This window comes from Melanotaenia boesemani, chromosome 15 (genome assembly GCF_017639745.1).
Source record: "Melanotaenia boesemani isolate fMelBoe1 chromosome 15, fMelBoe1.pri, whole genome shotgun sequence".
NCBI lineage: Eukaryota > Metazoa > Chordata > Actinopteri > Atheriniformes > Melanotaeniidae > Melanotaenia > Melanotaenia boesemani.
The window spans coordinates 20,224,965-20,243,432 of record NC_055696.1 but is presented as its reverse complement, the minus strand read 5'-3'; the positions used below and the strand labels follow the sequence as shown (position 1 = coordinate 20,243,432).

At 40.4% G+C, this 18,468-nt stretch overlaps 1 protein-coding gene across 1 annotated transcript in view; it reads right to left on the bottom strand.

The window, feature by feature from the left end:
* The window catches only part of wwc1 (WW and C2 domain containing 1), a 56,053-nt gene that overhangs the window by 5,589 nt on the left and 31,996 nt on the right, over positions 1-18,468 (bottom strand). The window contains 11 exon segments of the mRNA XM_042007627.1: positions 841-933; positions 1,017-1,187; positions 1,271-1,454; positions 2,878-2,921; positions 3,848-3,988; positions 4,067-4,259; positions 6,373-6,543; positions 6,643-6,754; positions 12,131-12,459; positions 12,461-12,778; positions 17,741-17,830. Of these exon segments, the coding sequence (XP_041863561.1) occupies positions 841-933; positions 1,017-1,187; positions 1,271-1,454; positions 2,878-2,921; positions 3,848-3,988; positions 4,067-4,259; positions 6,373-6,543; positions 6,643-6,754; positions 12,131-12,459; positions 12,461-12,778; positions 17,741-17,830 (1,846 nt within the window).

Below are 18,468 nucleotides of genomic sequence, written 5' to 3'. Positions count from 1 at the left end.
GGAGTAAATGAATGAACACATAAAAGGAAAAAATATATAAACGATAAACAAATAGGTAAATAAAAAATAAAAACAGTTTAAATAATAAATACCTATTTAATTACTTTGTAAATGAATATAAAATAACAAATGAATAAACAGAAAATTGAATTAATGATTAACTAAATAGATCAAATAAGAATAAATTAATAGTTAAAAAATGAAGAAGAATGAATTAATTACTATGAAAATTTAACAGATAAAATGAAAAAAAGATGAATAATTAATAAATTATAAACACCAAGCATCTGACAGCCTGAAAACTGAAATCCGTTATTTAATTATTATGTTATTAAAAACAGGGTTTTATTTGAATAAATGAGAGAAAAAGAATAAATTTGGAAAAAGTCTCAGTAACTTATATTTAACCAAAAACATTAAACAACTTGTTTTGTGGGATTATTAAATACTTTGAATGGAAAACCTTAAGGGTAAATGTAAATAAAAACTTCACTCGTTATTTAGGAAATGATCCTTTTAGTAAATTGGAGTTGACATTAATGTTTTTTTTTTGCATTTTGTGAAACAGTTTGTCCTAAAATAGTTTTTACTGTAAAATAAAGTCTGACTGATTGATTGATGAACTTCTCTTGTGAACACCGTTAGATTTACTGAAGTTCGATGCTCCTTCTCTCTACTTTTGGCCTAGAAGTCAGTGAGGCATATTTTGCCGTGCGGTGCATTTGCTGCATATTTCAGATGTAAATAAAACCGACTTTTCCTGGAATATTTAAGCAACTCGGTCCTGCATGCTGAGGAATCCTGCATCCACCTGATCTGCAGCGAGTAGTGGGTCTCTACCTTCTTCATGCGCATGCTCCGTCTCTCAGAGGCGTTCCTGACAAACGGAGACTTCTTGGAGAGCGTGGAGCTGTCGCTGTCGCTGCGGTTAATCTGCCAAGACAAAGACAGAGAAGAAGAATGAGCCCCACTGGGTAAACAGCCGGAGTTTCCTGATGTGGGTGGGTTTCTGTTACCCTGCAGATGTACTGGCTTTGAGGTCCAGGGGAGAAGGTCTTGGAGCGGATGATGGTGTTGCCCCTCATGAAGGGGGCCTGCTGGTGGACGTCTGGGCGCCGCTCCTTGGGGCGAACCACAGAGCAGTGTTGGGACGGCAACATGCCGTCCATGCTGGTCTCCTTGTTGACCTGAGCAGAGGAGACCAATAAATGAAAACTTCTAATATTTCATATTTTTGTAAAGCTCCATGTTTCTGGAATTAAACACCAACCTTCTCAGTAATGGGTGCTGCTGTCAGAGGAGCTTTGACCACCTTCTTCTCCTCCTCTTCTTCCTCAGCATCCCATTGGCTGCTCTCAGAATAAAACTCCTCCTCTTCCTCCTGAGGGCCCACCCCCTCCACGCCGTTTCCTCCTTCATCTTCAAACACGTCCACCTCCAGAGGCTCGCCGTGCCTGATGATGGACAACAAACATTCTCATTCCCGACTTCTGATTAAAAGCTGCCGCTGTTCCACCTGGATCAGGAATATCTGAGAGATTTGACCACAATCCAACACCTGGCACATGTTAGGAGGCTTTTCTCTTTGAGATCAGATCTCCTTGATTTCATACTCCAACATCGTGCTGCTCAGAAAGTCCCTACTAATATTTTAATCTCTGACAAGTCACATGGTACCATACGACCCAGCAGCATGCCTGTAACAAACATCGTACACCATTGACAGCTCTGAAGTAAATAAACTGAGCAGTGAGAGGCTGGATGTGTAGACAGCCGCCAACACAAACATGTTTATGAGAATTCAGAACCAAAATTAACCAAACTGATGAGTCAGGAAGATGAAGCGGGTACAAAGATGATGGTCAGTTCTGCTGCTGGATGCAAAGATTAATTTCTTCTTGATGAGGACTATTTTTTTGCCTCTTTACTGAAATGAAGTAAATCTTCAAAACTACAAGGGATGTATGTATAATCTTGGTCTCTACAGAAAGCTGAGACGTGAGATTACTACAGAACTATCAGAATCAAGATATGTGTTAGTGTGTCAGAGTTAAAGTCACCTGGAACACAGTACACAACGTAAATGTTATCTCCTCCTAAAAGAAAACCACATTACATTCTGTGAAAATTACAGAATAGCATCCCAGTTCATCTAGGAATGAGGAAAGTAATCCTAGGAATGGGGGAGGAACTGTGCTACAGTAGAAGGTAAAAAGTGAAGCCATCAGCCGATGATGATGATGATGGATACCTCTATCACTGGCAGAGTTAAAAGAATCCAGAGATAGCCCCCACATTCACCTTAGAAACACTATGAGGATCCAGAAAGAAGTGAAGCCAAAGATAGTCTATGATAGGAAGAGTGAATCCTTCACTATAAAACCTCCCTCATCTCCATGGAAACCAGCAGGACCTTCATGGTTCATTTCAAACAAAGGCAGAGTGATAGGACACAGTAGCAGAGTGGTTTCTGATTCTGGCTGCTAGCTCCAGAGTTTCTGTCCCACAGTGATGAGACAGACATCTTTGTAACCAGCAGAGTCTCTGCTTTCACGTGACTCCTGGTTTGTGTGGTTTGCTTGAAGTGGAGTAATTAGCAGAAGCTCTAAAGTGGAAGGAGCTGTTCTCATGTTTTTCTTACAGTCCTATATAATTGCTTAGGGTTTGAGCTGTGTTTGCTTGCTGATGCTTGGTAGTCTTTTAGCTGAGTTTCTCTCCATCATGTTGCTATGCTACATGTTAGCATTGCTGCTTTTTGTTTTGCTACATAAATTGTTGACCGCAGACCAGAAAAGTGCTACAAAAACCAAATAAAGGCAAAAACTAAATGTGTTTTAAACAACGCTGTTAAAGGGTCGCTCTGTGAGGAAGACTCACCACTCATCTTCCTCAGGAGCTCCGACTCGGTTGCTGCTGTGAGTCTGAAACACAAACCAAATAAACACATCACCGTCTGCTCAGAGGCTTGAAGGAAAAGTAACTGATGAAAAAAAGCAATTGTCAAATCAAATCAAACTTTATTTATAAAGCCCTTTTCATACAAAAGCAGCGCGAAGTGCTTCAAATAATAAAAACAAACGTCAAATAAAATAAAATAAATAAAACAAAGTTGAATAACACACACTTAATTACACTCTCACACCCACACAGCACACACATACAACCCCCAACTCTTTTTGCACAAATATAAACTCTTTTAGTTTCTGTCTCTTTAACTGAAACATCAATATCAAAATATAACTGGAGATAAATATCTGTCTTGACACTAAGGTGAGGAAACAACATCTTGGGGAACAGTCCACACCAGGAGCCGCCTAACTAATGACCACAGAAGTCATCACCACAGGAACCGCCCAGATCGGGGCAGGCTGAGGCCCACACTCCAGCCAGGGCTGCAGTGTGGGCTCCCCCGACCTCCCAGACCAGGGCGATCTCCACAGCAACGACCCACAGGCCAAGTCGGCATCGCCCCTGATGCGGAGGATCCCCATGAGGAACACATTGGAGTGTTAAAAAGCAAAATTCACGCTCAAAATAAACCTAAAAACAATAATAAACAAATAAGAACAATAAAAATAGATACAAAATAGTAAGTACATAAGTAAGTACATACCTAAATAAGTAAAATAGAAATATATAAAATAATAAATAGATAAAAACAAACAATATAAAACAAAATGTAGAAATAAAGTTCAGCTGTAAGCTAAGCTAAAAAGGTCTTGAGCCTCTTGAGGATCCATATAGATCAATTTTCTGTTTCAATAATGACATCAGTACATAAAATATCAGTAAATCAAACTAAAATTGATCCTACTCATTTTACAGAGACCAGCAGGTGTCAGCGTACCTCGTCAGCAATGCCCGGCGCTCTGCTCTCTTTGTCCTTGTTGCTGATCTCGGGCATGTAGACTCGGCTCAGCAGGTTGTACCACTTGCCGCTTCTGTCCTCTGGACAGCTGACGTCAGCCAGGCTGATCTGTGCCCCCGCCTTGAGGAGGAGGAGGATGAAGAAACTGGTTAAAATCTACTGAAACCATCCTCATTGAGTTAATCAGCTTGTACTGACCAGACACTCTTCGTGACCCGACTTGCTGGTGCTGCAGACGTCGACCCTGAGCGTTTTCTGCCGCAGTGCATTCTGGGATATCTGCATGCCGAACACTTCGTTAATCTCCACAACATCCTGAGGCAGCGAGCCACGTGTTCGGAAAAGGCAGCGGGTCGCCTGAACGCACGGTAACACCACCACACGCACGTACCTGCAGGAGATGATGGAGTCACGTGATGCTGAAGATTACAGTTTTATTACTGCTTAAAAATATTTAATGAAAATGATGTTAAGCTTCTTTGTTTTACATGATTTAGTGTTGGTGCCACATCCATGTTCGATCCCTTTACATCACTGTGAGCTTCTGTGTAAGGATTTTATCACCTTATTTTCCTAGTTACAGGCTGTCAGGAATGTGGCTTCCAACTAACCAGTTTCTAGTTTAACTAATCTAAATCTGTCATTTTAAGCTTGTTGGGAGGCTTCAATTTACTAGCATTTCCCTGGTAGATTCATCCATCCATCCATCCATTTTCTACCGCTTATCCGGGGTTGGATTACGGGGGCAGTGGCCTAAGCAGGGAAGCCCAGACTTCCCTCTCCCCAGCCACACTCCCCAGCTCAACCAAGGATCCTGAGCTTCTAAGGGAGAGCCCGGCCACCCTGCGGAGAAAACTAATTTCGGCCGCTGGTATTGTTATGGTATATAAGCACAAACAACAGTCAGGACCCCCACCCAAAGGTGAAAGGAGACTACTTTCTCATCCACCGGAGTAAACATCAACGTACAGGCGCCAAGTCGAGGGGCAATGTGCATGTGCATGTGCGCATCTGCTCTGCGCCTCTCACTGGAAGCCACCCCAGAATCAAAGAGGGTCCAGCTCTTCTTGAGGACAGTGGTTCCAGACCCCAAGTCGTGCGTCCAGGTGAGTCCAACTATATCTAACCGGAACCGCTCAACCTCAGGCACCAGCTCAGGCTCCTTCCCTGCCAGAGAGGTGACATTCCATGCCCCTGGAGCTAGCTTTTTGCAGGCGAGGATCACACTGCCAGGGTCCCACCCAGCTCACACTGCACCTGACACCTGGCTACCAGGCGCTCGCCTCCGTGCCCCACCTCCAGGCCTGGCTCCAGAGGGGGGCCCTGGTGACCCACATCCAGGCAAGGGAAACCTGGATCCATTGTTTATATTTATCATAGGGGTCTGTCTTTGTCTGGTCCTTCCCCTAGAGACCTGTTTGTTGGGGGCTTTCTGACCCTACCAGGGGGGTTATATATATATATATATATATATATATATATATATATCACCCCTAACATGTATTATATGGAAAATAACTTACTACATATAGATAGTTTTTTTTCTTACAAAAAGTGACATCTTACAATTTTCCATGAAGCAGTTTGTGAAGATTTCCTGTGAAAGGTGCTTTATAAATTAACTTTACTTAGGCCTGGTACACGCATAAAGATTATAGGGCAGTTTTTTTTCCTGATTTTGCCCCTTCCAGACCAAGGATGGCAAATGCCTGAGTCTTATAAGAGTTTCCTATAAAATTATCATTAGGTATGAGGTGTGTTACGAGTAAATTCTTCCAGATAATCGGCTCCAAAACAGGTTGTGGCCGACAATCGCAAGTATTAAACATGTTCAATATTTACAACCAAAGATCTTCACGTGTGTGAGGAAAATGGACCTGAACTCCTGAATTGTGAATGTGGGTGGTGACATGGAAGGGAATGTAGCCAATCAGAGAGCGAGCTGACTGATGAACAAGTAAGTATATAAAGTCCGTGTTCATGCTGTCTCCAATCTGTTATTTTTTTTTCCAATTCTGGCTTTTTCTGTTAATAATAGTCCCAAGATCACCATCATTCCCTCGTCTTGTATATCCTCTTCCATGCTGAGTGTTGTGTTTTGTAGTTGTTGCTATGGTTCTTCTACGTGAGCTATCTGGCTCATCAGTTGCAGGACAGCATTGTTATGTGTCTGTTGTTCTGTGATAAGATTATCAGAGCACACCACACACAGTACCAGGACTGTTAAATGCCTGATTTTTCATCTTCATGTGTAAGGTCTCAAACAGATAAAAAAAACTTATGAGATTAAAAAATCCTTATGTGTGTACCAGGCCTTAGTGAATAGTCAAATAATCTCAAATTGCGGTCATTGTGTTAGATGTGAATAACCGGATGGGTCAACAAGTCAACAACATATGTGCCAGGCTGTGTGCTACAAACCAGACCTGCCTGAGGAAAACGTGCACACTTTAAACATTTCACCTGTTCTGAACAACATGTAGGTCACAGTAGTGGGTTCTCACATTTTCTGGTCAGCCGCCAGACAGAGGACGCTGACATTGGACAGCTGCATGATGTAGACGGTGAAGCGCTGGTCTCTGCACTCATAGCGGAAGCTGAGCTGCACCTGAGAGCAGCCTGATGCCAGCTTGTCCTCGTAGGAGCCCAGGACAAGTTCTGGGGGGAGGCCCGGTCTGTAAGAAACAAGCACCAAACGACGAGGTCCATTTACAGGTTTGACTGAAGCAAACCAGAAACTATGTGAAGAAAGTAGAAGAATAAAACCTGCGTACTTGCGCTCTGATGGTTCATACACGCCACTGTCGCCAGCCACCGACTCATCGGACACCGCTGAGGTCACACCCATCTTCTTTGACCCTGCCCCTTGCAGCTGGGAAGCCGAGTCTGGAGACGAAGAAAAGATGTTGGGACATTTCTCAGATACAAAGCGATAGAAATAATTAGTCTGTGATGGGACAACAAGACTGACCGGAGACCATAAAGTGAAATCTGGAGGGAATGGTTTCAGATTTATCTTGAGTTGTTAGGTTTTGTTTTTCTAAAACAAGTTTAAACTCGGAGTCTGATTTAGATCTGAGCTTTTATCCAAATTTTAACATTTTAACAAACTGAATGCATCTCTTAGAGGATTTTTACATTTTCTGTCATTGTCCAGGCACACAGTTTCCATTCTCTAAAACAGGTTTTCTTAAAAAATCCATCTGTATTCATCATCATCCATTTGTTTTTCATTTCTGACAGATATCTCAGATGCTACTGATGGAATAACGACCACATAGCATGATGCTGCCACCACTGTGCTTCACAGTGAGGACGCCGTTTTTCAGGTAAACGGTGTATATATATATATATATATATATTTATTAGGGATGGGCAATTATTAAAATTTTTAATCAAGATTAATCGCATGACATTCTGCGATTAATTGCAGAATGTCTCTTTCCTTTAAAAGAAGGCCTACGGCTATATGAAGAAAATGCAGTAAATTGTGGTTTACAAACACTACATCAGGGGTCTCCAACCTGTGACTCTGGAGCCGCAAGTGTCTATCTGGACATTCCACAATGCCTCTAAATACGTGGCTAAAATATTTTTTCAAAATCTATCTTTCTTGTCATTAGGTTGAAAACCAGGGACTTTTTTTTCTCTTTTACATCATTTTCCACAAAAATCTACATCCCTTAGAAGAAAGTCTGTTTATCCTCTTTTTAATAAAGGTTTATGTTTTTCTTTATTTTAAAACCTAAAAAACGTAAATAAAAATGTGGTTCTTTAAAATAACAAATATCCTATTGTGGCTCTTCATTAAAAATATATATTAAGTTTCCTTTTTGAAAAGTCTCCTAACATTTGCAGCTCTAAAGTAGTTTTATTTAGCTGTCTGAGGGAAAAATGGCTCCATGGATTGGACAGGCTGCAGATCCCTGCACTAAACACATAACCAAATTTAACAGCAGTTTTCTCTATAAACAGCAACAGATGAAATATTTTTTCATATATATTTATAAAATCAAATATTTATGAGAAAAGTATGAAATGTTCAGGATTTACTAACTGAAAGGTAAAAAATCAGCAGGATGAGTTTAAAGCTGTGAACCTGCTTCCTTCTAAACACAGAAGGAACAATATGTGATGAATATCAGCATCAGGTGAACAGACAGAAAGCAGGATTAGAATCTCACAGCTTCTAGATGGTGAGGAGAGAGAAATTTTCACAATATGCACAACTTCCATCCATGCACCTTCAGTGCTTCATTATCCAGATTTCTGGCCTATAAATTCTCTAACCTTTCATTCTTAGCTGGGCTGCACCTGCAGCCTCCACTACTGGGAGTTAAGAGGTTAGCATTTCGTTTCCGGGTGTAGCTTCAGATGTGCAACTAAACGTGTGGTATCCACAGAAAGTCAAGAATCTCAGCTACCAGCTCAGCAAAACCATTTCTATGACCACAAACACAGTTAAGACAACAATAATTAAAAGACCAGCTACATAAAGTCCGAAAAATATGTGAACACAAGTTATGGCTCCACCAAACGCATCAACACGAACAAATGACTCCTCTACTGAAAGCTCACATCTCACAAATTCCACAGCTGGAAGTTTTATCTCGCTATGACCAAGATTCACCAAACCAGAGGCAGAAGAAAGCCCGATTTATGCTTTACATTTGTAAATATATATACATATATATATATATATATATATATATATATCAAACATACACCATACACCTTTATTTATCATATGTTCTTATAACAGACTGGCTCAGAGATATTCAAGGTTTCAAACGTGCCCTAAATCTAAGCTGTACTTTCCAAAACTTTCTCAGTTTGGTTCTGAATTCACTTGAATCCTACTTGAAAGACTGGAATTATTTGGCATCAGTTGGTATGCATAATTCTACTCAAACAAAGATAATGTGGAGTTCCCCAAGGACCATGTTTGGCCCCCTATCATTCAGCATCTACATGCTCCACTATCTCAGATCATGGAAACAAACCAAATATCTGATCACAATTATGCTAACGACACTTAACTCTATGTTACTTGGATATTCCTAAATTTTCTTCAGCTAAATAAAGATAAAACTGAAATGACTTTTTAAAACAAAGAGATGAGCGTCCAAAGATTAGTGCCCTGCTTCTGTCGGTAAAGTCAACAGATCAATTCAGAAATCTTGGTGTTATTTTGGACCAAGCAGGAACCAAATCTGCCTTTTACCACCTGAAGAATATATCTAGACCAAGGGGATTGATGACTCAGCAAGATTTAGAAAAACTTCCTCATCATTTGTAACTTACTCTATATATTCTCGTTTTTGGATGTTCCTTTGTCACATTCAGTTGTTTTGTTGTATAAAAATGTGTTATATAAAACTGCTCAGCATAAACAACTAAACTCTGTTGAACTCTGAGTCCATCCGGCCTGTAGAATCAGAACTTGGAAACAAGCTCGGCTCTGGAAGCAGAGATGAAGAGTCAATAGAAACCAGACACCACGTCCACCTTTCACCTGTGGCTCCAGGAGAAACCTGAGTCACGTTCACCTGCAAAGCACTCAAAGGTTTAAACTCCAGCCAACTCTCACCATGATTAAATTCTATTTATCATTTATGCCTCAAAAAACAGTGATTTTTTTTTTGGATGCAAATAAACACTGAACAGAAACAGCTTTTCCTTCAACTTGAAACCTGAAGAAGATTCACTCAAAACACAGCAAATAAAGGAAGAAAAGCTCAAAAAGTTGTATTAAAATCCTGAAACAACCACACAGAGATGGGTGATCCTGCAATCCAAAACCACAACCATCTCCTCATCACTCTCATCAGAAATCAGGTTTCACGCAGCATCACCTTTCTCCTCACAGAGAGAGTCGGCAGATTCCTGGCATCCTGCTTTCTAATTAAGTCGAGTGGTTCATGTGATGTAACAGACGGAGGAAGTCCATCAGTCTTTTCTATCGTCTCTTGAGTTTTGACTGTTAGAGGACCTGACATGTTATTAGGGGTGGGTGGATTCATTATTTAATCTATTTTAACTGATGCGACACATACCGATTCAATTACAATCTGTAAAAGTTCAAAATCGAGGAACACAGCTGCTGAGTGTAGCAGGAACATGAAAGTTGCATGTGTTGCCTGGACATATTAAGAAGTGTCCGGGCAGCAAACAGTAAACAACAGATACACAAGAAAGCGGCAGCTAGCCTTTCAGCCACTGTTAATGAGCGTGAGATTTACTCGAGTTTGAAGGCTAGGATTTGGAAGCATCTCAGTTTTTATGGACATGACAATTGACAAGGCCTGGACAGACGTACGCCATATGTCATTTGTTCAAGCCAAGAGAAAGTAAAATAGTAATACTACTACAGGTGGCAGCACTTCATGTGTCCCCAGCCCAGGTTGGAGGAGGAGAAGAAGCTGCCGGTGTTGACGGTTTGCCATGCATTGTCAGAATAATAGCATACCATAGCCTTGTCTGTCAGTTAACACTACTTTATCAAAATGGTACAGCTATGTATGATGTTTTGATAGATTGGCTACAGTGATATTTAATATTTTTTTAGCAATGGTTATTTCAAATTTAATCACTACATGTTCAATCTCGCGGTTTGGGAGAAGGTGCTGGATGCCAATAAGCTGATACTACAATATGCATTTAAACAACATTATGACCTCACTTGCAAAAATATTAGAAAAAAATGTATTTTAAGTACATTTTCATACACTTCATCTGAGATTTTAAGTGCATTTCCCCTCAAGTATTAGTCATATAAGAGATGCACTTGAGCAGCTAGTATGCAACAAAATACACTAACTTGTGGCATCACAGTCGACTGTATGCTGACGCAATTTCATAGAAAGTCAGTGGTGGTGAATTAATGGGTCATTTGCAGTTTTCTGTGCTACACATGCTCATTAACCAAGACCAACACCTGTTACTGCTCCAAGTTATAGCTAACACATTTTTCCTGTAAATTCCATGGAAAATATGAACATAATATGAAAAATGTGCTGGATATGTTTTGGATTTATTTATGGTTTGACATAAATAAAAGGGAGTTGAGATCATTTTGTTTGGTTACTCAAATTAATAGATACTGAATGGATTTAAAAGTATGAAGTAGCCATGGAGCGAGAAAAAACCCTGAATGGGGGGAAAGATGCATTGAAAATACTGATAATCGTTTAATAACATCGAAGCACCCTGAATCCTAATCAAATCTTGAGGTAGGGCTGGGCAATATATCGAGATTTTAAAAAAATATCATTTATATCGAGATAGCTTGTTTTGAGTTAAAAGCATCTTTTCTTTTGCATTTTGAACAGCTGTATTATTGTTATAGTCATTGAAAAGTATTTTAATTTGTTTTGTTTTAGGAGAGTTTTATTTAATAAATAGGTACTTTAATTTCCATCAGCTGTTTTAATTCAAATTTGCTGCTGATCCTTAAAAGTATATTTAGCACTAAAGGCTGTAAATTAGAGCAGTCTCTTTGGTTACTTGACAAAAATTACATATATATGAGATATATATCGTATATCGTGATTCAGATAAAAAGTACTGAGATATAAGATTTAGTTCATATCACCTAGCCCTATCTTGAGGTAAGATTGCACACCCCTACAGGTTATGAGACACATCTTGTGTTTCTGTAGTGATATTTTAATGTATGTACATGTGATCAAGACTGTGGATGGAAGCTGTCATTTTCCGGTCATAATCGGAGTCCTGTTACCTGAGTCATCCTGAATCTGCTCGACCAAGATGGCTACGCTAGTCCTGAACGTATGTCTGGGTTTAATGCTCTGATTGTGACCTACACAGACCTGGTTTCTGGAAAAGTTCCTGCAGCTTTTACTGTCCTGTGTTTTCAGTTGTCCCGAGCAGCTTTACTCATGACCGCAGACACATATAATCAAAGGAGTCATCTGTGTTTACTTGATTAACTCTGGGAAAGTTCCACACATTAGTTGGTCAGATTTCATTTAACTTAATTTAGCTGAATTTCATTCAGCTAAATTAATTTTATTCTATTTTATTTTAATTGAACTGGACTTATTTTAACAGATTTATTTTACTTTCATTATGTTTAACTGAGTTTATTTTATTCTATTTTAATTATATTATTTTACTTTGTTTTCATAATTGTTTTGCTGACATACCATCTACCTTTATACTGCATCTATCCAAAAGTGGACATGAAATCAATAAAGATTAAGATCAGTAAGGAAGGGGGGGGGGGTTCTTCCTGCTTACCTTTACCCTCCTCGCCCAACGTGTTGTTGTGGTTCTGCTTCTCCTCTAGCCCACCTTGCCCCCCTTGTTGCCCTGTAGATTCCAGCTCCAGTTCAACCAGCCTGCTGTGGAGCTCCAGGTCCAGGCCCAGCCCGCCGGGTCCCGTCTGGCCCGCGAACGTCTCACTCGACAGGAAGCTGGCGTCTGTGACCAGCGGCGAGCAGGGCGGAGACAGTGAGGAAAGAGACGACCGCGGAGATAAAGAGCTCATAGAACGAGGAGTCTCTGACAGTCTGAGGTTCTGGATCCTGGAGGACCCCGTTTCCCCCCTGACGCCAGCTCCAGACCCCCCCCGCATCCCCACCCGTGCCTCCCGCCTTGCCCTCGGGCTTTCCAGCGTTCTTTCCCCCGCAGCCCGTCACCACTTCGTGTTCATGGATGGTGGTGATGGAGTTGAAGGGGCGGAAAACTCCCGGACCCTCCTGCAGGTAGTTGTCCAGTTTGCTCCGGAGGTCCGGGTCGGCCAGCTCGGGCTGCTCCAGGTAGATGTCGGTAAAGCTGAGGGAGGAGGTGGAGCCCAGGCTGGAGGTGGTGGCCAACGAGCCGCGGCTGGACGTCAGAGAGCCTCGACTGCTGCCCGACGAACAGGAGAGGGTGCTGGCTGACAGGCTGGAGAGGGGAGGAGACAGGAGTCAGAACCAGCTGCAGAATAAGCCTTCACAGCTGGGCGAAGTCACTTCAAAACACCGTAAAAAGATCAATTAAACTCTGTTCTAGCTCGTTAGCTGAAGATCAGAAAACATTGCTCACTGATGGACTGAGCTGAAAGCGCTCAGTGTCTACAGAGATCATAATGCACAAGCCACATCTAAAAGCCAGAAATGTTACAGAATCTTTCAGAAAAGTCAGAAATAACTTAATGGTGGCGAGCTGGGAGCTGTTTCAGAGGACATTCTGGAAAAAGAGGACAAGATTAAAAGTGAATCTTTCTTTCCACCCAGTTATCGCCTCCATATCACTGACTGCAGACATTGGTGTCATAAAATCTAAATGTAAAAAACACACATAGCCAACCAAAAAAGGCAAAGTCTTCGATTTACTGGTCCATCTTTGTTCCAACCTTCATCTGTGGTCATGTGGTGAAGACTGAAGGAAGCTAATTTCAACCACATGATTTGTCTTTGTCTTTCAAAGGGAGTCTGAGACTGTGCGAAGATCCAGAGCATCCAGAAAAAGGATCGACCGATATATTGCACCGATATTATTTTACTAGTATCGGCAGCAGTACGCACCTGCTTATCAGCATGATTTCCAGACAGGCGTCCACTGGCAGCTCTGTGGAGATGCTGCAGCCTCAAACAGAGCCTGCGTTACTCCTCCAACACTAGCAGAGCGCTGGTGGAAATCCTGCTGCATCAGCTTCAAAACTACGGTCAGTTTTAAACTTGGCTTACTGAGAGCACTAACGGAAATTATTGTTATGAAATAATCTTGTTCTTATCAGCGTTTTCAAATCTCTCTTTTCAATCAATCAAATTGATCAGCTGATCAATTAGAATGATCAGCTGATATAACAGACAGTTACTTTCAATTGATCTATAAAGTTAAATAGAAAAGTTGAGTAAAAACTCCAATGAGTTCCAAACAGTCTTGTTTTATTCTATAAAGTCTAGAAGTGGGACTTCTAGATACTTGTTCTAGCCTCATAGTAAATAGTGTAGCTTGTCATGACTATAAATATTCTCGCCTTCTTTCCACGTGCTGCTTCATGTACGACCGCAGCATGCACGTGGTTGATATGCCTGTGAAGAGAAGGCAAAAATATTTCTGATTCATAATCTCGGCTGGACATTCCTTCAAACTCTAAAATCCATCGAACCATCTCTGCATCCCACAGAACACTTCCACATGATCCGATCCAGAATGACAGAAATCTAAACATAGGACTGTGCGATGAAAATAACCATAACCAAATAACCATAACCATATTTCTTCTGTTCTCTAAAACAAGTTTAAATGTTTAGTATGAAATTAAAATTTACGTAGTTTCAGGAAAAGTCAGGGTGTCATGATTTTATTTGAGTTACTGAATAAGCACATTTTCATGGCCGTTCTTTCTTTAAATGCACCTAAAGGTTCAGCACCGATATGTTCATCTGTCCAGATTTAACTTGAAGGTAAAGCCAACAGTGAGCAGAGAACAGCAGCTGTTCCCTCATCGGTGGTTCTCTACATTCAGACTGCAGTGTTTTCACCTCATTCGTGTTTTTCATGGTATTTAATAGGAATTCCTTGACAAGGACCAACGTCTGAGGAGACCGATGAGGAGGAGTTCACACAGCTGGATCATGACCTACGGGAACCAGTACAGGCTGACTGTTTCTCCATTATAACCAGCAGCTCCTAAACTGGGAGGATTAAGAACTTTCAGAACTTTTATTTTTAATAAATGTTTCTTTTTTTAAAACGAGACTGTAACGTTGTTTACGTTTGATGACGTAAATTGAGGGAACAAAAGCAGTATCGGCTCCAAATATCGGCTCAAGGAAGTCGGCAGCACGTATCGGCCATTGGCCCTGAAAAAATCCATATCAATCGATCCTTAATCCAGAAGGAACTTGGAGTGGAGATCCTACTCCTCCACATTGAAAGGAGTCAGCGGAGGTTGTTTGAGATGCATCCACCTTTATGGGTGAATCTGATGTTTTCACCTTTTGTCTCCCAGCCAAGAACTCACTAAAAACTAATGGAGATCAATTAACGGAATATTTAACAGCTGATCTGATCCCAAAGATTTCTAAGAACTCAGAAACCCTGAAATGAACCTATTAAATATTTAATGTGTGGATCTTTTTCCTCTCTGATCTTTTTTATTATCAACTCATCTCTCCTGCTTCCTCAAACCCTCCAGCCTTAGCGGTGTTCTTGTCCAGCTGGGGGACGTGATCAGACCAGAGATATCCAAGCCGTGAACTGAAACCTGTGCAGCATACAGATGCTCTTACAGCAACATTGCATCATGGGTTTTAATGTCATGCCTGAGCTTGTTAGGAAAGGTGCAGGATTAGATGAGATTGTGACTGAAATCTAAAATGTGAAACAAAACTGCTTTCATCTTTGGCAAATGTTTGGTCATTAAATGTATGTAATGTATTAATTGTATATGCTCCCTTTGGGTCAAATATTACAGAACTGTAGCATTAATTACCAAAGTTATGCAGATAATACACAACTTTATGTGTCTCTGTCACCAGATGACTGCAGTCCAATAGACTTATTGTGTCAGTGTCTGGAGCAAATAAACACCTGGATGAAGGAGAATTTTCTAAAATTAAATGAAGACAAAACTGAGATTATTCTGTTTGGTAGCAAAGAGAAGAGGGTCAGCATTGGCAAACACCTGGAGACTCGGGTTCTTAAAATCACCGACCAAGTTTGTAACCTTGGAGTGTTGATAGACTTAGACCTGACTTTCAGCAGCCACATCCAGTAGGCTGGATTACTGTGATGGTCTTTTAACAGGACTTCCTAAAAAGAGCATTAAACATCTGCAGCTCATCCAAAACGCTGCTGCTAGAGTTTTAACCAGGACTAAGAGATCTGAACACATCACACCAGTTTTGATATCTTTACACTGGCTTCCAGTCAGTCACAGAATAGATTTTAAAACCCTTCTGATTGTTTACAAATCCCAGAACGGTTTAGGCCCAGAATACATCTGTGATATGTTAAGAGAATATAAACCTAGCAGAGCTCTTAGATCCAAAGACTCTGGTCAACTAGTCCAGACCAGAGTCCAGACTAAACATGGAGAAGCAGTATTTAGCTGTTATGCTGCAAACAAGTGGAACAAACTGCCAGTGGAGATTAAACTTTCACCAAATGTAGACATTTTTAAATCCAGGTTAAAAACATTTTTTTTTCTCATGTGCCTATGCATGAAATCTGCACGGAAACTTTTTTAACTTATCTTGCTTTTAATCATTTTAATGTAATTTATTATTTTATTGTGATTATGTGTTGATGCCTTTTACTATTTCTAAATATCTGTAATGCCTTTGTTTTATGTAAAGCACTTTGGAGTGTCCCTTACATGAAATGTGCTGTACAAATAAACAAATAAACTGCCTTGCCTTGCCATTAAAGGTACAACATTTTAACCATCAGCCTCTCCCTTCATTTTAAAGCTGCTTCTAATGATCTGATGTTTAATGCCTGCTGAGATCTCTGAAACAACTGGCTGCACAAGGTGAAAAAGTCATGAAGTCAAAATGAAACATTTCTGTATCCTTCATGAATGCAGTCATGGGTGCCAAAACTGAAGGTATTAGGCACATATTTTACAGTTGCTCATACTTAATCCACTTATTATTTAGCTTCTTCAGTTTCTGTCATGTCTGCGTGTAACTCATCGCACGGTTTTATTAAAACCCAAACAAAAGAATTAGGACAATCAAATTATTTACATTTTTAATCAGATTAATCACGGCTTAGAAATTATTTAATCATTACTAATCACCATTTGCGACAATGCCTGAAATATGCTGTCTTTACTGTGATGTATCAACAGAAAGAGTCCATGCTTGCAAATATTTACTGACCTCCATTTGGTTTAAGAATTATTTCGATATGACTTATTGTTTATTGGTTTGTTTGAAGGGTGCGTAGAAGATAAAATCAAATGAAATCTGAGTCTCTGTGACTGCCTGAGTGTCTCTGAGGGTAGAGAGAGGACATCCTCGTCATAGCAATGTTAACAATCAGGCTCAGTTCAGTGTGTCATATTGGCGTCACACACACATTAACTGTCACATGTAGTGAAACACAGCAAAATGCTGCAACATTTCTCCCATTGAAATTAATGGGGTTTTGCCAAAATGAGTGAAAACCCAACGACCTTTGGTACCTATAACTCAGGCATACTTTCACATAGAAATTCAATTTAAAGTTTAAAAAGTTCACAGGAGATAAAATATTTTGTTTCTGAAAGTGCATTTTGATATCCGTCACGGTTCTGACACAATCACAGTTTAAGTTTTATGAAATTTCAGAAATTGCTACAGTGTCCACACTATGGTGATGAGGTCACACGGTCTAATTTTACCCTTCAAGAAAACTGAGAAAACTTCTCAAACAAACTTCTTTTTCACCCAGTTTCTCCTGTACATACACAAATTATACATCAAAATGTAGCCGTTTTTCTCTTCTATCACCCAATGTCATCATCACTGAAAAAGAACTTACGGTTTTCCCTCAAATCACGTCAGAGGACAGAATGCACCTGCTCCCCCAACGATTTCCCATTTTCTTCAGTTATATTGACTTATTTTTTTCTCTTCTCAAATCAGGAGGTGAGGGCTCATTTCAACATGCCATACAAACTACATATACATATGGCTGTTTTCAGCAGACCATTTTTTCACTGACGGTTCAAGAGTTTTTTCTATTAGACTTATTGTTTTCAAAAACTCCGCTGAGCCTGAAATCAACAGAAATCTAAGCCATTGTGACTGGTTTGAATATCAGTAGATAGAGTGATGACACTGTCATCATAGCGATGTTAACAATCAATTTCAGTTCTGTGTCACATTATTTAAACTTTATGTTTTATAAGAGATAAGATGGACGAACCTCTTGAGCTGCATGTGCAGTGACGTCGCCAGCCGGACCATCTCTTCCAGCTCTCTCACCAGCTGGTTCCTCTTGCAGTGAAGTCGCAGCCTAAAATTACAGGAACTTTATTAGTTTAATGTCCCAAATAGAAAAAAAAGAGAAAGAAAACCCCTGACAGCTGCTTTCGACTGAATTCTTCCTTTTTAGTTAGATAAACGTAAACACCTCAACATGATTTGATTCTGCTGCAGGTTGCGTTCAGCAGCACGACATGACAGCGGCAATGTGTTCGGAAATTGTGAGTGGTCGCTTTGTGTTTGGGCGATGACGGTGTCGCTTGTGTTAAGGCTTTGTTTGGAGGAGAGCAGTCAGCGAACAGCTGTTAATATGATCCACAGCATAAGTGGAAGAGGGGAAGCCTGTCATCGGGTTACAGACTGCTTTCAAATGCAAAACATTTCAGTGAGGAAGGTGCATTTCTCAGATCTGGACTCTGCAAGACTCTGATATTCCTGAGCTTTGTTTGACAATCACATGACAATGTTGCATGATGCAAAAAAAAACAAAAAAAAAAAACACCCACACTCTGAATCAGACTCAGTCACACGGTGTCCTGTACAGATGTGACATTTCCAAACCCTGCATAAAATGAATGCAGAGTGTGTATGTTGGGAAAGCTGCTATGAGGAAGCAGAGTGTGCATTTGTGCCGACTAAAAGAGGATTTCTTTGTGAGCAGGCTCGGTG